Consider the following 27858-nt stretch of genomic DNA (forward strand, 5'->3'; position numbering starts at 1 on the left):
GTCTTTACCGTTCCGAAAAAAACCCACAGTTATTATTTTAAAATTTTAAAGATTAATTATGTTAGTTCATTCACTCAATTTGAATGTGTTTGGGGCTTTTATGCACAAAAGTGTAAAACATTCACTTGAATATTATGAATTAATAAAAGCATTATCTCGGAAATTCACTGAAACTTTTAATTAAAAAAAGCTGCTACTTTTTATTTTAGTTATTTTAAGTTAGAATCTTAGTTGAATAAACGAGAAGTAGATAGAAGGGGCTTTTATTTTCTAAGCGTGTGTGGCCCCGGAGGCGGAAATGCAACACGGAAGGTTTTCAAAGGTGCACAGGGAACGAAAGGACGGGACGGTTGATACGGAAGAAGGAGTTTTGTGTTTTGAGTCCAGCTGGACCCGGTTTAACCCCTCACTGGGGCTCAAAATGCGCTGCGGAGTTTCGGACACAGCAGGCGGAGAGTTCATGTGAACAAACATGGAGCCGAGATTCGGCAGCGAAGTGGCGTCGATTGTGGAAGTGGCCATCCAGGCGACTCTGTCTGTCTTCAGGGATGTGTTGGCGAAAGAGGCGCCAAACACTGAGTGGGAAAAGGCGAGGATGGGTGAGATCCAAGAGATAGAGAAGTCTCTGGTGGTGCAGATCCACAAAGTGTTTACGGAGTTCTCCTCGGAGCTATTCGAGGAGAACGAGGCTCTGCGGGCCAAAGTGGAGCAGCTGGAGGACGTGCTCCAGAGGAAAGCCGGGCAGCTCGAGCAGGAGCTGGAGGCCAGAGTGGGGCAGCTGGGCAGAGACATGAAGCAGCTGGAGAAGGAGCTGAAGACCATCAGCGAGGGCCCGACTCACGTCCTGCTGCAAGACGGCTCAGTGATGGGTGAGAAGCAGTCACATATCAACTAATCGATCAATCATTCTGATCGAGATTGATTTCTGAAGGATCATCTTTGAGTTGGGGGGTATTTTCTCAAATTCACCCGGGAAGTTCAGATCACATCAAGGGCCAGATATATGACTATACACACGCTACGCATTCTCATTTTCTTTTTCATGTTTCGTTTTTCCAGATGGGGGCCACTAAAAACATTGGGGTGGCACACCAGAAACATAATTTCCAGTTTTATTTTGCTGTTGTCAAATATAGGGTTAAGATTATGGCAAAAAAGAAAGAAAAGAATTAATGTCTAGTTAATTTCCTGCTACAAAAGTTGATATAGCTGAAAATGTGTACATATGATTAAAGTTTTAACCCCACATGCTGTTAGTTTAGCACACGAGCTTCAAACTGGGCCTCGAGGCAGAGTCCTTTTTTAATTGGTGTGCTGATTAATTGTGCAATATGCAGTAAAATGGCAATTTACAATAAGCCAAGTGATTCGGTTTCTAAAAGTGAATCACTTGTACATCTGATCCACTCAGACACAGTTTTAGTAGCGAGGCTTTATTCTGTCTCCTTTTTGTGTTTATTTATCTCAGGATTATAATTCTGCCTGTTTATTTATGCTGTTAATGAATTTAAAACCATGTCTCTTCCCTTTGAACTCAACATGTGGTTGGAAAAAGGGAATTTTGGAGGGGACACCAGTTAATCATGTAGGTAAACATTTATTTTAAAGCTCATCTACAAGGGCAGCTGTTCCTGATGTGGAAACCTTATTGTAACCTTCTTCTAGATCGAACCTCTTTAGCAAGTCATCTCAGCTCGAGTTCAAATAAATTAGAGTTTTTGGGATGATGATAAACATGTTAAACATAATGTCGATTATCATATATTTCATAGAAGAAGAAGCCAAGTAGTCAAGTGAGTTCATTAAATAACAATGTGTAACTTTGTCTTTAAATGCAGGAGGTCCTGTGCTGTCAGTGTCCACCAGTCCAGACGCCCCAGAATCGGCTGCAGAAGAATCAAATCCAGATCCGCTGCCCATTTCTGCAGGAGCTGCTGAAGTCGTCCCCACCTCCACGGCTGCATCGGTGACCGTCCCCAAACCTGCGGTCGCCCCCATGGTGCTCGTGGGCAGAGTCAGCTCCGCTCCCACGGTGCTGTTGGTTGGTGCCAGCCAAATCGTAGCGCAGTCATCGGCCGTCTCAGAAACGACGGGAGCTGCAGCAATCGTGCTCAAACCAGCGGCCTCGCCGGGCTCTACACCTCAAAATGTCCCCAGTCCCGACTCCAGTACTGTCAGCGGTCTCGACTCGACACAGGAGAAGGTCGGATGTTTCTGTTTGACACATTCATGTCTCCATTTGGAAAACAGTAGATCCTAAGGCTTGTCAGCTGCATTCACAGATTCAGCGTGTTAGGATGTTTTAGTTGAGATGCTTAGAAAGTCTTTTCATGCAAACTCAGATTTATTCTGTTGTGTCACAGAAGTCTTTGGAAGGAGGAGCTTCTGGGAGGACAAGACGAACGAGAAGAGCACCTGCTAATAGTGAAACAGGTACCGGTGTTGCTTTCAGATGTGACTATAAACATGTTGATTTGAGATTTAGGAGGGGGTTGTGTGGGTGGAAATGGATAATAACAATCTATACATTTGCGCCTTAATTTCCAGTTTCCGTTGACAACTGCAGCGAGGAGAAACAAAGCAAGTCAGCTGAAGAGCCTGGCAGACGACTGAGAAAGACGGATTCGCAGACAGCGAGGCGGTTCTTCTGTGAGCACTGCGACCTCGGTTTTCACTGGAAAGGCGAACTGAAGAAACACATGAAGGTCCACAAGAAGCCTTTTCCTTGCGATCAGTGTGGCAGGAGTTTCCTAGAGAAGGCGTCTCTGGAAAATCACGTTTTGCGCCACGAGGCAACTAAAGCCCCGCTGCCCTTCCCGTGCCCTCAGTGTAAACGATCGTACAGGAAAGAGGAGTCGCTTCAGAACCATCTCAAGCGTCACCAGCGGTCGAAGCCTCCGAAGCCATTCTCCTGCGATCAGTGCGGGAAAACGTTCAGAATCAAGCAGTCTCTGGAAAACCACCTGTTACGCCACGAGAAATGGAAGCAGCTGCTGAAGTGCCAGCTCTGCGACAAGACCTGCAAGACGTCGGTTCAGCTCAAGTGTCACATGGCCGTGCACTCGGAAGAAAGGCCCTTCAGCTGCGTGACATGCGGGAAGGAGTTCAAGAGCAAAGACACGCTTCGCTTCCACCAGATGGTTCACACAAACACCAAAAAGTATAAATGCACAATGTGTGAGGAGACCTTCAAATATGCCCACTCGCTGACTGTGCATAAGAGGAAGCACACAGGCGACAGTCCCTTCGTGTGCTCCGTGTGCAACAGGTCGTACAGGACCGGCACGGCTCTGAAAAGACACAGTGTGGTCCACACGGGAGAGAAGCCCTTCACCTGTCACATATGTGGAGCGAGGTTCAGCTTGAATAACAACCTGAAAAGGCATCTTCGTATCCACACAGGAGAGAAGCCATTCAGCTGCCAGGAGTGCGGCAAGAGCTTCTCAGACAACAACAAGCTCAAGTCCCACATGCTCATCCACGGCGCCAGAAAGCCGTTCATGTGCGATCTGTGTGGGAAGACCTTCCTCTTCAACTGCAGGCTGCAGATACACCAGAGGTACGTGCACGCCGACAGGAGCGAGCAGTCGGACGGCACGCAGAATTTCTTCCAGACTCGACGGCAGAACAAGTCGCTGGTTAAACCGTACAGCTGCAAAATATGCCTGAAAGGTTTCAGCGCCGCGTGCTCGCTCAAACTTCATGAAAAAGGCCACAGCGAGCACAAGGAGTTCAACTGCGGCATCTGTGGGAAGTCCTTCCACAACAAATACTCTTTCAGCTATCATCAGCGGAGCCACACGGGCGAGAAGCCGTTCGTTTGCGACGTGTGCGGGAAGCGGTTTTTCCACGCCGCGAGTCTGAAGCAGCACGAGCGCATTCACACGGGTGAGAAGCCGTACAAATGTGACCAGTGCGGCAAGGCCTTCAGAACGGACGGGAACTTCTACAGACACATGCGGATCCACACGGGGGAGAAGCCGTTCGAGTGCGTGTACTGTCAGAGGAAGTTCCACCAGTCCAATCAGCTCAAGTCCCACCTGCAAATCCACACAGGGCAGAAGCTCTACTCCTGCCAGCAGTGTGGCCGAGGCTTCTCTGATTCACGGCAGCTCAAGAAGCACAGCTGTGACGGGTCGTAGGTGACGTGGGGCTGCTATCACCTGATAGCAAGTAGGACTAATAAATGAAATGGAGGCATTAGTTACCCATGGCCCGGTGCCTTTTTGCTTACAATTTTGCTCAGCTGAACAAAGCTGTTTTCATACATGAAGTCCAGAGAATCAGGCGGGGCGTCATCTGTAGTTTAACTGCAGCACTGAGCAGGAAATTATTTGCCTCTCTTTTCTAGAAACTCGCAGTTTAGTGAAGCAGACCGGACGCCTGACCTCCATTCACTCGCTGTGAATTCACTGGACAATTGTCTGCTCTTCTCTCACATGCACCCCATCACACATCATGTGGACTCTATACTGCACAGACTGCATCAAGCACCTCCATCAGTTAACCTCTTCTTCAACCACCTGGTCGTTGCTTTTGGTTAGCGGTAGGGTTGAAGTTTGTAACATCTGTATGCTTGCGCAGCTTAACCCTAATCCTACTGCTAAATAACTCTGCGGTGACCTTGGTGGTTTTTAACAGCGCCCTCTCTGTAAATTCTTGGTTAAAACCGTCGAACATCAACTAGAACAGTTAACAAAATGTTAAAAAAAACAGCTGTTATGACTTCATGTCTGAAACATCTGAGTACTGTGTTAAAGAGGGATCAGCTGGGGTCGTACTTTTGTGTAGTGTGAATTTGTACCATGAGCCGATGCAGCGACTAAACCAGGCAAATCATTATGAGGCAGTGGCAGCCTTGAAAGTGCAAAGCCTCTTGAGGAAAATGTGAAATATCGAAAGTTAGAAGAAGAGCAGCTCACGTCTGAAAGCATAGTGAGACAGTGCCCCCTGGAGGTTGGTTACAATTTGCACATGGGTATAACAAAAAGTACCCAGAAGAGGTACTGATCTTGGCATGTCCTTGGTTAATAGAGTAGACATTTGAATGTTGCCGCTCTTTCTAAATGGTGCCGGCAATATTAATCATTTAAACTAACGTTATCTTTTATTCATTTAATGCCAGTTAGCTGTTGGGTCTCACACGGCACTGTATTTCAGCTCTCGATGTCTCTCTATGACTGAAAGATGGATGGCAGCCCCGCTAATCAGCACAGTGCTGTACGACTTTGTACTACAGGAACGGTTATATGTTGTGTCAGATCAAACTCTGTTTCACTGGGGCGATGCATAAGCACATTCTGCACAGGCATGGTTTCACAGGTTTCACAGCCACCTCTGGATGAATCTGGGCTTTTATTTTGAAGGTACATTTATTGACTCACCTGTCAAATCTGTTTTTAAAAAATTGCTACAAAAAGCTTTACAAGCTCGGTGTTTGCTCAAGGGTTCAAGCCAGAGTCTGTTTTCTGCTACCAGACAGCTCTGAGTTGATTCAAAATGCAAACAGTAACTCTAGATATAACTCACAAGTATGCTAAACTACATATTTGCTACAGTAATGAGTAAACACATGTGGCTGCTGGTGTACAGCTGTTGATTGGCTCTTTGGACCTCTGGCTTTGCAAAATCCTCCCACTAATTTTTGTTAAGGAACTTTTGACTTATCCTTATGCAGCAAGTCTGCAAAAAAACTGAGCAGAGTTTTACACGGTGTACGGTGTCACACATTTCAGTGGCATTTAAATAATTTGTTAATTGGTTCAAATGGCTCTTTAATACAAATACAACATTTGTAAGATTAATGTTTATATTCATCCATCAGATTAGTTGACTAGTTGTCTTCTATTCTCGAGTTTAATCAACTAGGAAATCAGTTGCAAGCTGCAGTGCATGTATGAAAACGGCTCCAGTGTGACACAGAAATAACTTAATAAAATGTACTGGGAGAGCTGGTAGGGTTACCTGTGATTGAAGAGGTATTAAAGTTTTGGTGAAATCCTGGACCAGCAACTATGTTAAAACCAACTAATGTTAACTAATCTGGGCATCAACAAATAACTTGACTAAAGGTTTATGCCAGCCTAATATAATGTAAGACAGACACTGATGTAGATAATTGTCCTTGTGTTTGCTGATATCAGCTGATACTGATCTGTGCATTCGTCCTTATGATGTGGGGAAAGTGGGTGTGAAAAACAGCTATAACACTGGCACCTCTCACCCTTTAGATGTTAGAGTTAAGGGAATGATTAAGCGTGATTTAATAGCTGTCAATACGATATCAGCTTTTTTATCAGTAGAGGTTAGCAGTATTGTTGTGGCATTTATGTTTTGTATTATTATTTTGTTTCTTTAACCTCAGCTGTTTAAAAATCTGGTGAAACATGAAAGTTACTTGTATGAAACCTAAAATTTGAGATATTAAGGTAGATTACATCTTCAAATGTTCTGAAGGTAATGTGGGAGTTTGCCAGTTGAAATTTAAGTGAAAATTTGGGCATTTTAATTGATTTTTTTTTTTTTAAGAATTTCTTAAAGTAGTAATTTATGTTTTGTGAATTCCCAAAAATCCCAGTGAAAGGTGTAATCATTTTTAAAATAGAAGTCGAAGTGTAAAGTGACTTTCTAATAACTTTATATTTCAGTTCTCTGAGATATGTCTATTTTTCTTGCTCGAAATTGCAATTAAATAACATTTGCAGTCAAAGCGCTTTGTATGAGTTTTATTTTGAAATTTCTACAGTTGCACTACTTCCATTTCCTGAATGAATGGGGCTAACACAGAGGCAAGTTCTCTGCGCTTGTAGCGAACAGTTTTTATCCTCAGAGGGAAAATGTCAGAAAACTTGGTGTTTTATTCAGAAACAAAGTGTATCATGGAGACTGTTATCCGGGTCGCTGTCGATGTTATTGGAAATTCCAAAGTAGAAAATGACGCAGAGGAACAGACTATGAACCGTAAGGTAAGTCAGCGGTTAGTTTATTATCAACGCACACCAGATACGCTAAAAACACCAGATACGCTGTGCTCGGGTGAGAGTGGACGGATGGAGTAAAATCACGAAGGGCAACGACGCCAAGCAAAACAAAGATGGCGGACGTTCGTCAAGCTGAAGCTAGCTAAAAAAAAAGCCCTCAAAGTTGTTTTTGTTTTGTTTTTGTTTTTTTTTAAATAAAGTGAATGTTATCGTAAGATTACAGGAGCCGGATTATAGTACTAGGTTTAAATCTTTGCGTTTACTTTGTTCAAATATTTCCAGGGCTGCGCAGTTAGCTTTAACTTCCGGCAGTTTTTAAAACAAGATTGTAGTGATTAAACAGTGATGTGCTGCGATAATTCTCGCTTTTCTTTCAAGATTTACTTATCACGCAGTCAGGGATAAGTAGTGAAGTAATTGTGATTATGGTTTTTATCATAACGCTTCATACAAGCTCTACTGATGTTGTGTTTACACTGATAACATGTGCTTTGGTTTAGTTCCTAAATAAACTTTGTTTCCTCTGTTTTAATCCTCACAGCTGGATTTTGACAGCACTCTGGAGATGTTAGCATGTGAGGCAACAAGAAAGATCAGCACCGTTTTCTCCCAGGTGTCTTTGCTGCTGCTCGCTGAAAACAGGACTCTGAAGGCCAAAGTGGGACAGCTGGAGAGTGAGCTAAAGACCGTGACTGAAAGCTTTGAAAATGCCAGAGTGTGGAGAGAGAACGTCCTGAATGGCTGCCCAGTCCTGTTTAAGCAGAGCGGGCAGGTCTTTACCCTGAAGCCACTGGGGAAGTTAAACATAAGGACAGATAAAGTAGCAGAGGGAGGCAGTGGTTCTTCACCAGCTCCTGCTGGAATTCAAAGAGTCGGTCATATATGTCCTCCTGCTTCTGCAGCTCCTCCAGGGGTGCAGGGTTTCACAGGACCACCACCTCCTGCTGCTGCTGCACGAGTGCAAAGAGTCAACCAGACATCTGATGCTGCTGTGCAGAGCGTCTCCACATCATCTCCTGCTGCTGAAGTGGATGGTGGACACGATGCTGGTAAGTTTCCATGAAAGGTCCCAGATGATGAAAATATGGGTTATTTCTTTTTTTCAGTGGTACATCCCATATTGCTCTTCAGACTCACCCTGCATGCTGCAGGTGTCTCTCCTAGAAACACAGAGCGGTTTTCAGCCTGCAGCAAGGGTCATAAAAAATCTCCCAAATTTAAATATCCTAGCAAAGTAAGTTGGGACATTATCTCCAATCAGATAGCTTTTATTTTTTATATTTGTTTGTTATTTTGTAGCTTTGTCACTGTGTGACACAGACCAGTGGTGGATTGGAGCTTTGCCTTTAACTTGCTGAACAGGTGCGTTGATAAAGTAGTCTTATTGATGTTGATTACAGTAACAAGTGCTGCTGCTGTCCTTTCAATAAAAGGCTTCACTGTCTCATCACAGCTTTAAGTGGTCCTGAATGCTTTTCCCAGTATACACACATCTATTTTAGTCACAAATCCCTGTGAAATGCTTGCACTGTGGAGTCCTGCACCATTGCCGCAGACTTCCTGCTTTCCACTGCACCAAGAAAAGCCTTGTTATTTTATTTTGAAAACATGGTAGTGAAGCAAGAAAGAAATTGCCTGCTAATAGACAGTTTGTTTCACAGTTGACATTCTGAAAGCTGATCGGTGGATACATTTGTTGATGAGATACATTGAGCCGCCTGTTGTGTCAAATCCTGGTTCAAGGTGTAAATACGAGCCCTGAAAATCTTACAACTCTCGTCAGCTGCCAGCTAGACGGGCTTCCTGCACAAATTCAGTTTGAAAGGAAAACAAATTTTCAACCTGCAGCTGATTTCAGCCATGGTTAATCTGTCTTTGTTTTCATTCTGTATAGATTCTTCAGGTTCAGAAGGTGGAGAGGCGATGGAGGAGCTGATGGAAGCAGTTTCTTTACCAGGCAATGGACCGGGTGAGAACTTAAATGGTTAATATAGAAATTATTTTCAGTAAAACAAACTAACAAAGACTCCGATAATGTGTGATTTCAGATTTTAAATTAGAAAATAACCAGAAACATGACAAATTGGTCGTGGGTGAGCGTTCACACTAAGAGCAGTTCAGATCAGATCTTCAGACATCCCCTGTGCTGAGTATAAAAAGGTCCAGCGTACCCTGCATGGGACCTGTTTACTGTGGTCCTACCCACGAGCCTTTGTGGGGTAGAGGGGTCTGGTTTTAGCCCATGGAGCCGACAGGAAGGGTTGTAGGGTCTGGTGATTTGTGGATTGGGTGGAGGTGGAGGTTATGGCTCTCTGATCTGAGCTTCAGGTGGTCAGAAAATGAAGGTAACTTTGTAAATTATTCTCATTATTAAAGTCAGACGGGAGGCCTAAGGAGCTTGGAAAGAAAAGCGTCTCCACCATTTGACCCTAGAACTGAAGAAGCTTCTCGGATGAGAGGTGAAACGTCTTCAAGCAACTTAAAGAAGTCCAGACGCTTTTCTTTCCAAGCTCCTTAGACTACGATGACCTGGATGACTGAGAACCTTCACAGACATATTGCCGTCAGACAGGAGGATTATACAGAGTCTGCTCATTAGCTAACAAATCAATCACGAATGTTTGGCCGTGATGATTTCACAGTAAGAAGTGATGATAAATGAGCTTCTTCTCCTGCATCATATGTGTGAACTTCGATCTTTCCTTTTGTTTAGACGCCACAGCAGATTGTACCTGCGCGGACTCAGCGGAGCCCGAATACACCGAGAGCCAAAAGCGTCTGGAAGCAGAGGTTTTGAAGAAAGGCAGAGTGTTTGTGTGTGACATCTGTAACAAGACTTTTAACCGACTCTTCCACCTGATGAAGCACATGAACATCCACAAAGAGCAGCGGCCTTTTACCTGCGACCAGTGCCCGAGAAAGTTCAGGAACGCAGCGACTTTTGAGTACCACCTGCTGCGACACGAAGAGAAGAAGTATGCCAGCTACGAGTGCGAGCTCTGCCAGAAGAAGTTCAAAACAAAAATGGGGCTGAAGACGCATCAGGTGGTGCACACGGATGAAAGGCCGTTCGCCTGCTCCACCTGCGGGAAGGGCTTCAAGACCAAATACAGCCTAAAGTCCCACCAGCTCGTGCACACGGCTGAGAAGCCGCACAAATGCTCCGAGTGTGGAGAGAGCTTCAAATACGCCTTCACCCTTCAGTGTCACAGAAGCATCCACACTGGAGAGCACCCGTACAAATGCACGGTGTGCGGCAAGGTTTTTATAAAGAGACGATCGCTCAGGACGCACCAGGCGGTCCACAGAGGGAAGATGTTTACCTGTGAGACGTGCGGTGCTGGCTTCACCCTGCCTCAGAACCTGAAGAGACACATGCACATCCACACGGGCGAGAGGCCGTTCAAATGTAAGGTGTGCGGGAAGGGTTTCATTCAGGCCAACAAGCTGAAAGCACACATGCTCCTTCACGGCGCTTCAAAGCCGTACATGTGCGACCTGTGTGGGAAGACGTTTCTGTACAACTGCCACCTGAGGAGACACCAGAGCGTAACTCATGACGAGAAGCACGGGCAGGTCATGAGGAGACGGGAGCGGGAGCAGGGCAGGCGCAGAGTAATCTACCGGCAGGACAGGACGATAGTGGACGTGACGCCGTTCAGCTGCGGCACCTGTCACAAGGGCTTCGACACTGCGTGTTCCCTGAAGAAACACGAGCTCATTCACACGGGTCACATGCAGTACCGCTGCGACCCGTGCGGGAAGTCTTTCTTCTACAAAGCCACCTATGACTACCACCAGCGGGTCCACTCGGGAGAGAAGCCCTTCGGGTGTGACGTGTGCGGGAAGAGGTTCATCATCCGTCAGGCGCTCAAGATCCATAAGCTGCAGCACTCTGGAGAAAAGCCGCACAAATGCGAGCAATGCGGCAAGGCCTTCCGCATGTACACGAACTACCAGAGACATCAGCTGATCCACACCGGAGAGAAGCCGTATGAGTGCGAGGTCTGCGGCGTGAGGTTCAGGCAGCTCGGGCACGTCAAGTTTCACATGCAGACCCACACGGGGGAAAGACCGTACTCCTGCAGCAGCTGTGGACTTGGATTCTCAGACTCAAGGCTCCTGAAGAAACACAACTGCAGCGAGAAATTCCAGAAAATTTTGGGGGACGCACTCACAGCGTCCTGATGGCGTCGACTCGAGCAAACCAGTCATTGTCCACAGAGCCAGATGAGTGATGCATTCTGGGAGCGTTGCTCAAGGCTGGGCCATTATTCAGATTTGTATTTTCTTCCATTTTGCCTTCCAGTGATTGTGATATAGTTGGCAGTCTTTTAGTGATCTCTCAGCACGATTTAAAATATGAAAATTTTGTATTTATACATTATATATTTATATTTTCACCTGGTTTAAAGTCTGTTTTCCTACAGTATTGAATAAAATGGTCAAGACAACAAAAATCTCTCAATTGACTTTTTTTTTAAATTTTGAAATTAAAAACAGTGTGATCAGAAGCACATACCACCGCCTCTTACCCGTGTTTGCTTAATATAGCTTGATAACATGGAATTATATAAATGTTTACAACTCTGTTAACTTCAGACTGTGAATACTCTGACTGTTAAAGGGTAATTTTAACGTTTTAACGTCTCTGCTGATCGTGGAATTGTAAGTGTTGTAGTTACTCACTTTGACCACTGGAGGGAGGTTCAATGTAAACTCGATGCTATACCGTTTCCGTTAGGGCTTTTCGCAATAGAATCAAACATGGTATACGGTATATTGAACAAATAGGATGGATACATTTTTGTTACTTTTTTTTTTTTTTATCCAAATAACACAATTCAAACAAACAAAATTAGTGTGGCACGTTTCTTGCAAGTTAATGCAGTTAAAGCTGACAATATAAGATAAATGATATACAGTCATTAGCATTTAAACTGAAAAGACAAATTAGAAACGTGTGATTTTATTCTGAAAAGTATGAACTAGGAAACAGTACTTGGCTTCGTGTTGTGAATGATCGGCATGAGTTTTTTTTCACCATAACAACAACAGTGCGGCAGCGCAGAAGTTTCATGACGCATTTGTAGATGCGAAATAAACATCACAATCAGTCAGCATGGCGGACCTGGAGCCGCAGGTTTGCGCCATTTTGGAGATAATGGTGAACGCGGCGGTGTCAGAGATGAACAAAGTTATCGGCGCCTCGGATCCTCCGCGTCCACAAGAGACATCGTGTGTGGCCGAAGACACGCACGGGTCCCCGGAGGATAAGGTACAGGATAAGGTACAAGGTAGTTTACGGTCGTCAGGTATCCGGGCCGGTTCTGGTCCCCGCATTGGTCCCGGTTTCTCCCGAGCCGACGCTTCCTCCAACTGTCGTCCAGACAACCGGCCGAGCATAGAAATAGAAGAGCTAGCAGTTAGCTCCGGTTAGCTGCGAAATGGCAGCAGGGTGCCGCGCTGTCCTGCTGTATGGAGCATGTGTTTAGGCTAAACTTCGCGTAAATATGAGGGGCTGGTGCACGAAGTCTGGGAGAATCCACCTCTGGGCGCCATTTTGGGTTGGGCAGCAGGCCCGGGCTTATCTATCTAGTGTATGTCTAGAAGCGCCTCAGCTACAGGTTTCCACAGAGCGCAGGATCGATCTATCAGCTGATATCTGATCAATAACACACTCTTCTGTGATCATAATGACTGCCACTAGTGATGGCCCGCTTGAAGCTGACGCTCCGGAGCGTGTGTCGAAAAAAACAACACACTGGTTCAGAAGCACTGTGTCGAGGCTTGCTTCGTTTGGCAAAAGTCACGTGACCAGTGACGTCCGAAGCTTCATTACTCACGTAACTGCTTCGGTACCCGATTCAAACGGATATAAGGAAGTGAATCATCCACGGGATTCGTGGAGTGTGTTGAGGGTGACAGAGAGCGATGAGGTGATCATTCCACTGACAGATATGGAGCCAGCGAGGAAGAGAGGACGTTCTGGCGTGTGGGAATATTTTGAGTTGATTTTGCTCAATTCATTTTATCTGCCGAAGTGAAAAACTTGAAATGTCCAAAATCATGTTTTCATAATGGAAATGCCATTACAGCATATGACTTTAGGAACACTTCCATGTGAATTAAAGCTGATGAAGACTACAAAAATGTATTTGACACTATACGTACATTACATTGCTACAGTTTAGAAAATCATTTTGTTCATTGTTGTTAGGTGATAGTCTGCAGGACCCAGGAATACCTGCATATCTACCAGCTTGCAGTGTGGTTCCTGCACTCCACAGCCTCTTCTGTTCCATGCAAGTGGATTTTCTCCAGGGCAGGAGAAACTATTTCTAAGAAAAGAAACAGACTCAGCCAGCGCACAGTAACACGAATCCTCTTTTTAAATGTAAATAACAAAAGGGCTACCTTACATTGATCATGTTTTTACTTTGCAAGTTCTTGATTAGGGATGGGTTTTGATTATCGCCTTTCTGATTACAATCCATGCTAAATTGAATAAAGTGATATTGATTCATTACAATCCTGCGTCGATTTGTAAATTAACGTTATTATGCCTGAAACGCCAGCATCTCAGGTTAAACCTCACAACATGTCGTCAAACACCATGCAGCTAAAACAGTAACTGGGAGCAGGTTTACGGATTCTGCATACAAGCGTGAACACAGAGCGCGGACCCGACGCGTCAGAATCAGATTTTGATGTGTCGTCGGGTCCGCGCTGTGTTTGCCTCTTTTTTTTTTCGCTGGCTTCTGCAGCTGCAGGTTTCATAACTCTCTGTTTACATCTCTAATTAAGGCTCACATGTGTCAGCTTTCTTTTAATAGATACGAAATTATGGATATATACTGATACATGACCAGAATTGTAATATTTCTGACTGAGGCAAAACTTTCCAGATTCCAATCAAATTGAATCGGATCCTGTATGAATCAAAATGATTCTACAAATCAGTAACGATGCAGCCGTACTCAGCCCCCTAAGCATTTTCCCTTTCCAGTTCACAATCAATCCCACCCCTAGGTCAAAAATATGTATAGGACAATTGGCCTCATCTAATATTTTGTATGAACCTGTCCAGCTGTGATTAAACGACAAGTAGATGGAGGCAGGACTTCACAGCAGGCATACTCCATAATGTGCTGTGCATTCTCATATGTATATTATATATATTGCTCACTTATTGTATTTACCAACATCAAGGAGTTATGAGCAAAGAAAGGCCACACCATAGTGCATGTTTAAATAGGGAAAGTTTATTGATCAAAATGTATTACGCAAATACGCATTACATTTTTTTCAGCCCCCCAATCGAGAAACAAAACCAATTACATGTTCAAAGCAACGGAACGGTGGCCCAATATCGGAGAGAACTCCACTCTTGAGTGAGCAGTGATGATTGAGCAGTCCGTTTTATTTTGCAGATTCAAGCTGCTCTTCAAAATATTCGCCACCAGATGTCACCGGAGAGGACTGTGTTGAAAAGCTTCGAGTAATGAACCGTTTTTCAATACAAGCTTCAGTGCTTCGGAAAGCTTCATTTGGCCATCACTAACTGCCACATAGTGTTACCCTGTTGTGCGGTTTTGGGGTTTTCCTTGTATACTTGTGATCCCGGGATCTGATTGGCTGATCAATATATCACATCAGTGTTAGACCTGCTTTTTCAGGTCAGGACAGGAAAAGTTTTACCATCTTGCAGCGTGACAAAGTGCAATGTCCTCTTCACTTCATTACATTACTGAACAACGCTGTCTCAGATTTTCTGATTATCTTTCAACTTGGAATATTTAATATACCTTCCAGAATGAGTTTAAATCAGGTTCATTATTTGACAGTGGCCTGTGTTCTTCCCATCAGGTGATCCAGTTGAGCGTCTTCATGTCGTCTCTGGCTCAAGAAGCTGTGGAGAAGATCTGCCAGCTCTTCCATGAATGTTCCTCTGCGCTGCGGCTAGAAGTACACGACCTTTGTGCTTTATTAATTCATCCACCCACTAACAGTCCAGCAAGAAATCCTAAAGTAGTCCTTGTTTTGTAGGTGACGCAGGGTGTGGCAGAGATCGAGGACCTGAAGAGGAGACTGGAGGTCGCGGAGACGGCGTTGAAGCTGGCGCTCGAGGGCAGTGGACGTCAGAAGGACGTGGAGGAGCTGACGGAGGGAGGCAGCGGGCAAAAGGAGGGGAGGGTGGACGTTGAGGTTGTTCAGCTTGAGCAACGCTCAGGGAGGAAGAGTCGCAGAAGTGAGGAGTTCTTCCTTTTAAACACATTAGTTAGCTTTTGTATTCCACAAGTTTTTAGAGAAAAATATTTTAAATCAAACTGCATCAAGTCAAAATCAGCTGTGGTGTTGTTTTAAAACTCAAATTTCATGACTGAAAGGAAAATATTTTTAACCTTTTCCCCCTGATGTCATTTCTCTTGCCGTCTCCACTCTGTCCCTGTTGTATTTGACGAAGCAGAGGTGACCACAAACCGGTTCTGATGTTTGTCTTTTGTTCTGTGTAGGTGTGGTTAGCAGGGACGCCGGAGTGAAGAGATCGCCCATAATTCATCTGTGGAAAGGCAGAACATATGATGTAAAGTCTTGCGTTGTCCCGCCTCTTCTTCCCATTTCTGTTTCTCATCTTCGCATCACTTGAACATGTTTATTCACTGTTTCCAAATTGCATAGATTAGTCAGAAAATCTGACCAACTTAAAAATAAAGCAGAGCTGAACATCCTGTGTGGAGGGATCCTGCCAACCTAAATTTGTCCTCATCCTTTCTTCTGGTCAGGACAGCATCCAGCCTGTTATAATAAAAGAAGAAGGGTTTGAGTGCTCAGCCGACCGGATGTCGTCTGACTCTGGTCAGTACAGAGATGAGTTTTGGCAGGATGAGGACGACCCTGACTACCAGGTTGGCTTCATTAATATGTTTTTATATTAACTTGTTTCTTTTTTCACCTTGCAGCTATATTATTTCATTGCATGTGCTTTTAAAAATAACTTTTATATATGCTTTTAGATACAAGTTTTTATTTTGTTGTACTGTATTAAGAGATAAGTCCAATTTAATGTCAGCTGATGAACATTTTAGACAGAGTTGGGTTTTTTGGCATATTTCTTCACTTATACTAACACCCTTTTATTTAAATAAGAATTTATGATACCCAGAAACCTTTCAAGCACTGGAAACAATTAGTTTATTCACTGCAATATTCATCGCCCATAAAATTGAATGAGCTAAGGTAACATTTGATGAGCTAAACCTGACAATCAACAACGTTTAAACGAATAAACATTTAATCATCCCTTTTCTTCTCTGGCAGGCGGAACCAGACGATCCAGATGATGCTGACCCAGGATACACCACCAGATCCAAGCGTGTTGCAAAGGGAAAGTCCCACCAAGCTCAAGCAAAGAAGGAGAGTCAGAAGGAGCAGCCTCTGAGCTGCAAACACTGCCGGAAAACCTTCACCAAGCTGCTGCAGCTCAAAGCCCACCAGGCCGTCCACGGGGCGAGCGCGGAAAAGCCCTTCCAGTGTTCTCAGTGTGGCCGAGGCTTTGCGTTCCAGCGAAGCCTCAGTGCTCACATGTTACTGCACACAGGTGAGCTCCAGCTTTATCCTTCATACTAAAGCAGGCACAGTCTGTACGACGTACCCGTGCACACCGTGAAGGCAGGTTTGTTGATGAACTTGGAGCAGGAAGAATCCACAAGCTGACTGACGTCCATCACTAACACACTCTTATTTCTTGGTGAAATTATGTATTGGTAAAGTTAAGTTAAACTAATATTGGCTAGTTTACAAAATCAAGAAAATCTTAGGGAGACAACAAGACAGCCGACATTTAACTGGAGTTGCTAGGCTAGACAGCTAATTTAAATCAGTGTGTTGATTTTTGTGGACTCCCAGAAATGTTTGGTCATGCCTCATGTAAAGCACGTGACTGTTTTTGGAAAATTGTTTCTTTACACTGATGAGAATAATGAGACTTATTCGGTTAATCTGCTTAAATTACATCAGAATTTACTCATCGTTGTTTGTTGGTGAGCGTGTTTTTGCTTTTCTGCATACAGGTGAGAGGCCACACACCTGTGATGTTTGTGGGAAAGGTTTCACCCTGAAGCAGCTCCTGAGAAACCATCAGCGTCTCCACGCTGACGTGCGGCCATATCGCTGCGAGCAGTGCGGTAAGAGCTTTTACCGGGCGCACGGCCTGAAGATGCACCAGATGGTCCACACTGGGGAGCGTGCCTATAACTGCCAGTACTGCAACAAACGTTTCACAATACAAGGAAACCTGCAGCGCCACCTGCGCATACACACGGGCGAAAAGCCGTTCAGGTGCGAGACTTGCGGCAAAAGCTTCAACCAGGCCGACACTCTGAAAGGCCACCAGCGGATTCATACCGGCGAGCGCCCCTTCAGCTGCGACACCTGCGGCAAGCGCTTCATCCAGAAGAGCGCGCTGAAGATGCACCAGAAGACCTCTCACATGGACGAGAAGTCGCTCGCCTGCGTCGCGTGCGGCACCACGGTGGCCTGCGTCGACTCGCTGCGCAAACACCTCCAGACGCACGCGGCGACTATTCCGTGCACCTGCGTGCTCTGCGGCCAGCGGCTCAGCTCCATCACCGAACTGCGCTCGCACCAGCAGCATCACACGGTGGACCGGCCTCACAGCTGCGGGCTCTGCGGCAAGAGTTTCAAGTCGTCCAGTTACCTGAAGATTCACCTGAAAACGCACAGCGGGGAGAAGCCGTTCTCCTGCGACATCTGCGGTCGCATGTTTACACAGCAAAGCAGCCTTAAGTCCCATCAGGTGGGTTTTTGCTGCTTGTTGCACAAGGTGAAACTCATTCATGCAAATAAGTCCTCAACATTAGGACGGACACCTTAGCAATCTGTCAGCGTGTCTGAAACCCAGACTCCAGCCCTTTAAGCTGCAAAGAGTGTTCAGATAGAGAGTAGTGCTTGATGATTTTGGCTTCCAGCTGTTCTAAAAACTCTGTGATCAGGATATAGTGATTACTTTTTTGCATTAATTTTTGCAAAAAAAATCTGCTCTCCAAGCAGAGCTATCATTAACAGCTGCTTTTAAACATCTCTGATATGGTCTGATTTCGGCACAGCAGATCCAAGGCACTAGTTAACTAACGGCTTTCCATGACTCGTCGTAGCTAACGTGCCAGTCTCCTGAGGTGCAGGTTTGCTGCTTCCGTTATTGTGTGGTATCTCAGGCTGGCAGGGACCAGTGGTTGCCCCTTGCGAGATGGGTTCTGTGGATGAAAACAACCACTCTTCTGGGTCTAAGTCCCCACCAGACAACTTCACCCGCGCCAACCTTATTTTTCCCTTCTCCCTTTGCTTTTCAGAGTTCATTAAATGTGCATTTGCTGTTAAATAATTGAGATTGCAGTAGTTATAAGTATAATTGGGATTATGGTTTGTCCCATACTTGAGCCGAGGGTGAACTGCAGCTGCATCAGAATAATGAAGCTCATTATTCATTAGTTATGATGGAGATAAAAAATAACTCTTTGCTTTGTGGTCCAGTAATCAAGGTGTGGTTAGAGGCCCAGATTGAAATGCTACACCCTGAGTAACCCCGTAAAGTGACAGATGATTGTTAGAATTAAGCAATACCAACCTGGTCTGAGATTAACTTCATGTGTATGTTTATGAGTACACTTTGTGTAGATGTGTTGCAGTTCCACCTTCTGCAGCAGCTGTAGCTGAACACGTCTGCTGCAGTGGAAAGAACCTTGTGGGTAATTTAGTAAAGATTTAAACATGTTGTTTCAATGTTCTCTGCCAAAGGTGGTCCACACAGGAGAGAAACCTTTCAGCTGCGACACCTGCGGGAAATGCTTTAGCAACACCGGCAACTTGAACCGACACCAGCGCATCCACACGGGGGAGAAGCCGTTCAGCTGTGACACGTGTGGGCGGAGCTTCAACCAGGGCAACAGCCTGAAGGCGCACCAGCAGATTCACACCGGGGAGAAGCAGTTCATGTGCGACAAGTGCGGCAAGAGTTTCTCCTACCTGAGGAACCTGAAAGACCACAAGTGCTTCTATGTCTGAAGCTAATCTGTGAGGCGATGTCAGCTCCTGTAAGCTGCAGTCAGGTTAGCTGGCCAGCTAACGGGCCAGATGCTTCAGCTCAGTGTAACATTTAAAGCTCTTTGCCAGGGAGACTGAAGTTTGGCTTTTCTTACCTAGCGAACACATTTTGTATTGAAACGTGAGTGAATTTGTACCAACTCACCGATAGTGCTCGCGATGAGGATGGGCTGTGTTTACATTGCATCACGTGCAGCACCACCACAGCTCCTTTTCACACGTGTGAAAGCAAGCAAGTTTCACTATGCATGAGCAACACGTGCTCGTGCTTTCAGAGGTAGCATGAACGGTTTTACTTTCCACAGTTACAGTTCTGTCGAAATAGGATCGCAAGTCATTGATATTTGGCGCTGTGGCTCTGTTTGAGGTCTTCCCATCCTTCCGCACATATACATGGAAAGCCTAAAGGCATTCAGTTTGACTCTGTGGCCTGTTAGAAAAAATGCTGTGCTCGGTATAGCGGTAATCTGTGGGCAGCTGTTACATTATATTCCTCATCTGGGCTGTATAATGTGTAAAAATGGGACGTCTGATCTCGTTGTGCGGCTGATATTTATAACGGTGCAACTCAAAGAGTGCTTTTCTGTCTTTTTCTCTTTTAACATCATCTCACATGATGACCGTTACTACGTAAATGCCTTGTATGCATACAAAGAACCGGTGTGCTGAGAACATAACAGACTGAAAGTATTATTTTGTGAAAATACTTTATTTGTAACTTCTCTTGTGGAGATGATATTCACTCAACCTTGTAACTGAGTTCAATTCATAAAACAGTGAAATGTAAACATGCTTCCTTTTTGTCTTTCTTAATGATTAAAGAGCTTGAAATATGTTTGTTTTTGATCAGAAAAAACAGTTTTACAGGAACACATGCGTCGCCTTCACATCCTTACTAAAAGAGGTATTCAATTTAAAGTTTCTGTTGCCTTTGAACAAGAATACTTTCAAGTCAAGTGCGGAAATGCAAAGAAAATAATTATATATAATAATTTTCAGAAGAAATGTTTCTTAAACCAAAACAGATCTGAGATCAATTCAAAACTGTTTCTCTTAGTCTTAAGTCATATTAATTAATAATCCCCCACTGATCCAGTTTAACTGTTCATGAATAGATTTGTGTGTAGCTGATGTGGTATCCCACAAATAATTACAATATTTAGTAATTTAAGCCGATGTTCACGTTGCTCTGCTGGGCCTTACTATAACTGTGCTGTCATCTAATCTGTTCATGAATAGATTTAATTTTTTTTTTTTACTGTCTATCCTGGCAGGACGTCACAGAGCAATGAGACTTAGAAGAAAGCTGCAAACTGCACCATCCTCAAGATGTTTGGCTTTGTTGTTGTTATGTTCACCTCTTTGCCAAGAGGTGGCGCTACAAACTAATATTATAGTCCAGATAAATCTATGGAGCTCCTTGGATGGCACTCATTTCTCCTCAGTGTTGCAGAGTAGGTCCAAAGTTCCTTTTCAGTTCTCTTTCGCCTTTTTGAGGGGAACTTTATTTTCAGTTATTTTCCTAAATGAGTGAAGAGGTGTCTTTCTGTTTAATTCTTCCTTACGTTTCCAGCATTTCATCTCTAGCTTTTAGGTTTAATTGCAAACAAAGACTACACAACACATTTGAACTGTTTAACCCTCTGGGAAAGCAGAAAGCGGGCTTCATTAGCTACATCATCAGGGTTTGTTTGGGGTTTTTCACAGACAAGAACATTCAGCCTGTCGTGACTGCTTGTTAAAAACTGCTCTTTCTGTGAATTTACTGAGAAAGACCAGTGTTGTTCCCTGGTGGCTGCTTTTCATTGTTTCATTGGTACCTCCTTTTAAATCCATGTAAATGACGTCAGTGTGCACATTTAGCAGCTGGCTATGAGCTCCGTGCTGCACCGACTGCCTGAGCAGCCACAGGGCTGTACAGTAGGTCAGACTGGCTGTAATCCCTTCCAGATTACAGTCCAGGGTATCGTGGGAGGAAGTGTGGGGGATTGGCAGAGAAACAACTTGTTACAGCTGGCTTCCTACCAAAGAGGAGATAAGGAGAGTCTGTTTGTTTTGCTTCTCATGTTTGGGTTCTTCTTCTTTTTTTTGAACGCCTTCAGGTTTAGGAAAATATTTTATTCAGTAATGTTTATACGCTGATTTAAAGAAGGCTGAATATTTTTCATATCACACATGGGAGAAATCACACCTCCCAGTTTCACAGTTTTTAAAATATTGATTTTTGATCATTTGTTAATATTCTCTTTTTGTACAGTCTGTCAATACACCTCAGGAACAAATATTTATATTATAATATACACCTTATATAATACATGTTATTACATGATATACATTTTATATGTTACAATGTGGATTTTAGGGGTTCTTTTAAAACAATAATCAAATTTAGTGAAACAGTTTTCACTAATTTAAAAGTGTATGTTTGTACTTAGTATAAATGAGTCTTAGGTTTGCAGAAAGAACTCCACACTGTTTTGCCTTAAAGTTCAAAGAGATAATTTGGACTTGATTGATTGATTGATTGATTTTTAATCTTAGAAAAGTCCTGACTATGATGTTTGCAGATCACATTTTAGTGAGAGTAGGGAGCAGGTGGAAGAGAGTTTGGGGAGGTGGAGGTATGCTCTGAAGGGAGGAGAAATGAAAGTCTGTAGAAGCAGGACAGAATACATGTGTGACTGAGAAGAAGTTGGAGATGCAAGGAGCACAGATAGTGTAGAAAGTTAAAGGAGTTTAAATACCTGGAGTCAACCAACAAAGCAATGAGCAATGCACAAGACAGGTGATCAAGTGGGTGGAGACGAGTGTCAGGGGTGATTTGTGACAGAAGGATAGCAGCAAGAGTGAAGGAGATGATGGTAATGAGACCTGCTATGATGTGTGATTTGGAGACAAAAACACAGGAGGTCGAGCTGCAGATGAAAATGCTAATGTTTTATTGGGAGTGAACAGGACGGGATTAGAAATGAGTACATCAGAGGGACAGCTCAGGCTGAGAGGCTGGAGACAAGGTTAGAGAGGTGAGGCTGAAATGGTTTTGACATGTGCAGAGGAAGGTTGGAGATTTATGGGACAAAAGGATGTTGAAGATGGAGCTGCATCGCAGGAGGAAAAGAGGAAGACCTCAGAGGAGGTTCATAGATAATCCACTGTGACAACCCCTAAAGCAGGGGTGGGCAATTCCAGGCCTCGAGGGCCGGTGTCCTGCAGGTTTTAGATCTCACCTTGGGTCAACACACCTGAATCACATGATTAGTTCGTTATCGGGCCTCTGGAGAACTTCAGGACATGTTGAGGAGCTAATTTAGCCATTTAAATCAGCTGTGTTGGTTCAAAAATTCCTAAAACCTGCAGGGACACCAGACCCTCGAGGCCTGGAGTTGCCCACCCCTGCCCTAAAGGAAGCAGCCGAAAGAAGAAAAAGAAGAAGCACATAAATCTTCACCTGCAGAAGGAATTCCTGCAAAGTGCTCCTCAAAGGATATCGTACCATGATGATATAAACATGAGAAATTTCACCTTTAACCTTTGGGATCAAAAAGAAGCCTGTATGACTGCAGAACTGTGCTTCTATCTTGTCCTTCTGTCTTTTTTCTTGCTTTAGACCCTAGACTCCAAATCTTGGGGGTTATCTACTGGTTTATGGATTAAGATAAGAAGTAGGTTAAAGACTGAGAAACAATTGGGTTATGAGTGATGTTGTAATAGTTCTGATGCCCTCGGGGCGAGCATGAGTCCCCGCCTGTATTGATCCCTGCTGACGCGCTCAGAGCAGCACAAATCACTAGCTGTTATCCACACACACAAACAAGCCCATCACGCCACACAGAAACACATTCACACACCACCACCGCCACCTTTTCCGTAGCCCATTAGATATATCGACAATTCCACATTCACTTTTGTTTTTGTCTTTTTTTTTTTTGCTCTAATAGGTTTATGCACAGCTGACCAAGCAGTAACACTAATGCTGCCGGTATACTCTGTGACATTGCGTTGAGTACAGGCTCTCCATGGAAATACGGACTGCTGCTCTGGTTGTTCTTTCCAGCATCGATTCGCGTGCAGTTGCAGCAGCAGCTCTGCCTCTGTTCTCCGAGGGATGCCAGTGAATGTGCCTGTGTGCTGCTCACCTTTCCCTTACAGTATCAGGCCCTCAGTCTGCAGGGGCTCAGGTCACTGAAGCGCTCAGTCTCAACCAGGAAGGAGCAGTGCTGAGGAAGGATGAGGCCCTGGGTTCGCTCCAACAGGTCCAGATCAGTCCAGGTAAGGTTTGTGCTTCTAATTCAAAATGTAAACACGTGACACCTTGGGAGATAAAGATAGTCTTAACTGTCTTAAATTAGAGTAATAACTAATGTAGTTTAATGGAGTGTTCAAAAGAATGACAAATTACACTACAAGCTTTAGTCAGCGCTGCTATTAGACTATTCAGAAAACTCCTGATTAAAGTGTACAAACATCAGCAAAAAAATAAAATCAAAATAGAAAAATAATACTCTGTCCAATCCCATCCACACCCTCTACAACACAAAGGTCATAGTAAAGATTAAAGTGTTAAAGGAGAGAAAAGAGTACTCCTTTAAACGGCTTTACCAAAAACTGAACTTTACAACCTTCATGAATGCAGGCTTTGCTGCAGGACTTAGTCTGCATTAGCTTTAGAAAAAAAGGTGTTTGGGCTCTTTCTGTGAACACACTGCAGCAATAAATCTGCTTAGCAAAAACAAACAGCAGTAACCGGCTTTAAACTGCACACATCCCCCTCCTGGGCAGATGAGCTCATTAAATCCTGAATTATATTGTTTGGTGCATATATCTGTTTTCATATTTAATTTGCAAGCTTCCATAAAAGTGTCGGGTTTGAATTCTGCTGCAGATGCCTCTCTTTGCAAATCTTTCCTCATTATAACTGCGGCGGTAGAGACGATTCACAGTGGAGGTAAAGACGCTTTGATTGAATCAGCATGATACGAGATAAAACATGTGAATTTAAATTGAAAACAAAACAAAACGGTGTACTGGTGATCATTGGGGTTCAGTGTAGAGAAGCATAAGATGGGCTTCTCTCTCTACGTGTGATCAGAAGTGAGCTGGGCGATGACCATGTCATGTCCTCTAAAGACTGTGTGAGCCAAGAGGTTTAGATGCTTTGGTTTATACTGGAGGCATCCTGGCGTGCTTACCTCTGGCTCTAAGCATAAAAACTCCTCAGATCTCCCATTCAAAGTTTTGTCTACTATTTGTGCATATATGACATTTTTACATCATAGGGATGACAATAAAAGGTCTGCAGTACAATTCAAAGCCTCCACTGTGGGGTAGAAAATGCCCTCAAAACCAGTAATGAATCAATATAATGCTGTAGTGCACTGCAGCTTGATTATGTAGAGGATAACATAGAAAGTGATAATATTTGATTTCCTGGGGTTTTGATTATCTGTCAATGAGCTCTTAAAGGGGGCATGTTTTCAGGTTTAGTATGAAACAGTTTTATTTGCTAATAGTTCTTGTCTGTTAATCAATAACAGCAGAGATATAACAGGAGACGTGCAGCAGCTGTTCCTTTCGATTGTTATTTTTTACTTGTTTTTAACAATGAGCAGACCTGCTGTTTAATTCATACTTTAAATTATCAACAAATGTTACTTCCTTTGTGATTTTCAGCAAAAGCAGAAACAGATTTCTGGTAATATTAGCCTGCTCTCTCTGTCTCACACACACACACACAAGCATGTCTGTATGAATGGAGTAATTGTGCCTTCATGCACACTGGGGGGGAAGGGTGTTGTGTTCTGATGCTGTTGGAAACGTGGTGTTTTGTTTTAGCTTTGCATGCACATGAAACACAGAGCTTAACTTATCTGGGTAAATATTTCAGCCTGCATGATCAGTGTCTTCAAATTTCAAGCAACCACAGAAATAAGGCTGGTGTATTATTCGAGCTCTCATTTACAGCCAGAAAGGGGCATAATAGGTCAGGACTAGTGTATAGGATGGTGACCTCAATTTATCAGAGGTCAGTCACCATAATGTGGTTCAATGACTTTTTAGGAGCCGTATCCTCGACATGGTCCCCAAAATTTAGGGTCCAGTTTCTGCAAAGCTCTGGCTTTTGGAAAACTACAGGCTAGAGGGATTAAACTTTGCCTTATCCCTATTTATTTTTCACAGTCCTTTCTCAAGTGTTTCCCTCTGCCTCACAGAGGCTGGCTGCAGATTTAGATATTCAAGAAAACAACAAATCCACCAGTGTCCTCTCACTTGTGCCAAACAAACACACATTTCTGTGCCTCACATTGAAAGGCTTGGAAATGCAACAAATTCACTCACTATTGATTTATAGTCATTAGTTAGTGTGTCTGTGGGCCATGCACATAAAACAGCCCTTTGTATGTTGTGTGTAATTTGTTAAAACTTACTTTAAATATACTTGTTATCTAATAAATGTTATTTTTAAAGGTACTTTTTGTAAATACTATCTATACAATTTAACCCGATCTTCCACCACCAGGGGGCGGTGTTTCACAGGTGTGCTTTTGACTTTCAGTTTTTAGCCCTGCCTTTTTTCATAATGACTTGCCTGATTGAATCGCTGCACCGTGTTCTAGTATAAATGAGCAGAAGTACCGATAATGACTCTTCCACAGTTATCAGCAGTTTTAATTATTCTTCAATGGCTGCCCTTTCTTTTTTTTTTCTTTTTTTTTTTCTTTTTAGAATTGATTTTAAAAATTTACTTGTTTCATTTAAAACACCGCATGTCTTGCCTGCTGCTTCCATAACAAAGAGAGGTTTTCAGCCAGAAACCTGCTTAATTTCCCACCTCACACTTATTAGTTATTATCATATCATATTGCTTTAAAGAATTTAAATAACTTTTACATTTCTTTCTGACTTCTCTTTTGTTTTGAAGGTTTAGATTATATATACTTAAAGATGTCATTTCTTAGCTCACGAGTTACTTTTAAGAGTTTCTCGTACGTTTTGCGTGGCTCTGTTTCAAACTTAAATGGTGGAACTTTTATTTATTTATTTTTCATTTTGTAAGACGCTATAAAGGATGTATCTACGCATTATGAAGTCACCCACTGGTTTATAAAGCCCAGAGCTAAGCATTTTCACCACTGCCATCTTAGTGTTTTGAAACTGGATGTGATATGTGAGTGGTGAACCTGATTGTAAAACTCCACTATCAGTGAGTCGTTAGTCGTGGGCCTATGTGAAACACAGAATGGCCAAACCTTTTAATTTTCTATGCAATATGAGATGAAAATAGCGACGGAGCCCATAAACGCACCAGGAAAGAGTTCACTGAGGTAAGGGTTGTCTCCTGCTGGTCATTACAAGGAATGCAGATAAAAGACACTTTTCAGGCCTTTTCTAATCAACCTTTATTAACACAATATATAGCTGTATGGGACATAAAGTCATAGCGGCTGTTTTCTTAAATCCTGCTGATAGCTTTTCTTCATCCTGGAAAGTTTACCATGGGTATCTTTATTTTCCGAGCTCTGATAGATTGCCGGAAGACAGATTTTTTTGCGGGGTCTTGAAGGCAGCTCGACAGATGAGAGAATAGCGCGTGTCTGTGTGCGCGTGCGTGGAAGGCAGCAGCCCTGCCTACCGTTGACGTTCCCCACTCTTTCTCTTGTCACTGTTTTTCGGGAGGCGAACTGGGGGAGAGGTCCGCTCTTCTCTCGTTTTTCTTAGAAAACAGATGGTGTGTTCGTGACCCGGCGGAGACGTATCTTCGCCCTCACACGCCGGCGACTTCTTCAATTACCGCTGCAGCACTTTTAACCAAATCAAAGAGGAGAGGAGCCAAGGGCGGACTGGACAGAGAGGAAGAACCAACCATAGGACTCACACACTGGGAGGCTGCACGTCCGCCTGCTCTCTTCAATACATTGATTTATTTAACCGGGCCCTGAACGTCTCCCGGCGTCCAGAAGTGCTGCCTCAGCCGGTTCCTGCTTCCTTTTAAACTGACTGCGTCTTCGTGGACTGTCCCCAGAATTATTCAGCAAGCTAACAGGAACACACAAAGTCCCCTGCTTTTTTCCTTCTGAATTCAGACCGTGGTGGCCAGAGGGACACTGAGTCCTCGCCTCTGTTTCCTCTTATCAGCCCCTATCGGTTGCTGTGTTTTCCACCGGCTGTGCGCGCTTTCCTCCTTTCTCAGCAGAAGACGATGCAGGTGGAGGTAAACCGGTGACCACAGGGGCTGTTTTGTTAACTATCCAGCAGCGTGTCAACAGAGATGAGAGGATAGCGTCTGGGAGGGGATTTGGGGGAAAGCGAAGCGCTAAGTGGGGGGTTCAGTGTTGGTTTTCCTTCTTCAGATGAGGCAGACACACCATAAAGACATGAAGTGGATGTAGCCAACCGGTTCAGTTTTTTTTAAAGCATCAGTTTAAGCTGGATCACTGTCTTGGTGATCTGTGCTGCCTTCACGGACTGTGACAATGAGGATTTTATGAGAAGTGAAGCCTTTCCCCCTCTATCTACATACAGCCAGGCTAGTCTGGGGTGGAATTTCTTTCTTTCTTTCTTTTTTGAACACAACCCAGACTTTTTTTTCTCTCCTGGACGGCGAAGCTCACTCAGGGACAAAAAATGTCTTTACGCACAGCACTGCCTGGGAACGAGCGGAACCCGGACCATGTAAGTAGATAATTAAAAACCATAGGCGTCTGTCTGTGAGAGGTTGCACTTAGGTTTTTATTATGCTTTTCAAGGAGCTGATCAT

The 27858-nt window shown here is 43.9% G+C and overlaps 4 protein-coding genes across 4 annotated transcripts in view; all 4 read left to right on the top strand.

Moving 5' to 3' along the window:
- Nucleotides 1–348: 348 nt before the first annotated feature.
- On the top strand, nt 349–5360 carry LOC146619349 (uncharacterized). The gene is made up of 4 exons (XM_085370654.1): nt 349–869; nt 1839–2203; nt 2364–2433; nt 2548–5360. The coding sequence occupies exons 1-4, from the start codon at nt 473–475 to the stop codon at nt 4140–4142; spliced, it is 2427 nt and encodes an 808-aa protein (XP_085226780.1). The 5' UTR covers nt 349–472; the 3' UTR covers nt 4143–5360.
- A 1476-nt stretch (nt 5361–6836) lies between these two features.
- Nucleotides 6837–11177, top strand: LOC146619350 (uncharacterized). Its single transcript, XM_085370532.1, has 4 exons — nt 6837–6965; nt 7522–8029; nt 8875–8949; nt 9694–11177. The coding sequence occupies exons 1-4, from the start codon at nt 6837–6839 to the stop codon at nt 11166–11168; spliced, it is 2187 nt and encodes a 728-aa protein (XP_085226658.1). The 3' UTR covers nt 11169–11177.
- A 903-nt stretch (nt 11178–12080) lies between these two features.
- LOC146619351 (uncharacterized) lies at nt 12081–19064 on the top strand. Its single transcript, XM_085370533.1, has 8 exons — nt 12081–12258; nt 14850–14948; nt 15030–15231; nt 15497–15567; nt 15767–15889; nt 16302–16581; nt 17054–17799; nt 18798–19064. The coding sequence occupies exons 1-8, from the start codon at nt 12103–12105 to the stop codon at nt 19062–19064; spliced, it is 1944 nt and encodes a 647-aa protein (XP_085226659.1). The 5' UTR covers nt 12081–12102.
- A 7700-nt stretch (nt 19065–26764) lies between these two features.
- mark4b (MAP/microtubule affinity-regulating kinase 4b) overlaps nt 26765–27858 on the top strand; it is a 53964-nt gene continuing 52870 nt past the window's right edge. Inside the window, exon 1 of the mRNA XM_085371166.1 lies at nt 26765–27773. Within this exon, the coding sequence (XP_085227292.1) occupies nt 27726–27773 (48 nt within the window). The 5' untranslated portion in view covers nt 26765–27725. The remainder of the gene's footprint in view (nt 27774–27858) is intronic.

This window comes from Diplotaxodon limnothrissa, linkage group LG14 (genome assembly GCF_057381915.1).
Source record: "Diplotaxodon limnothrissa isolate DT_005_m linkage group LG14, D_limnothrissa_male_GT1.1, whole genome shotgun sequence".
NCBI classification, from domain to species: Eukaryota; Metazoa; Chordata; class Actinopteri; order Cichliformes; family Cichlidae; genus Diplotaxodon; species Diplotaxodon limnothrissa.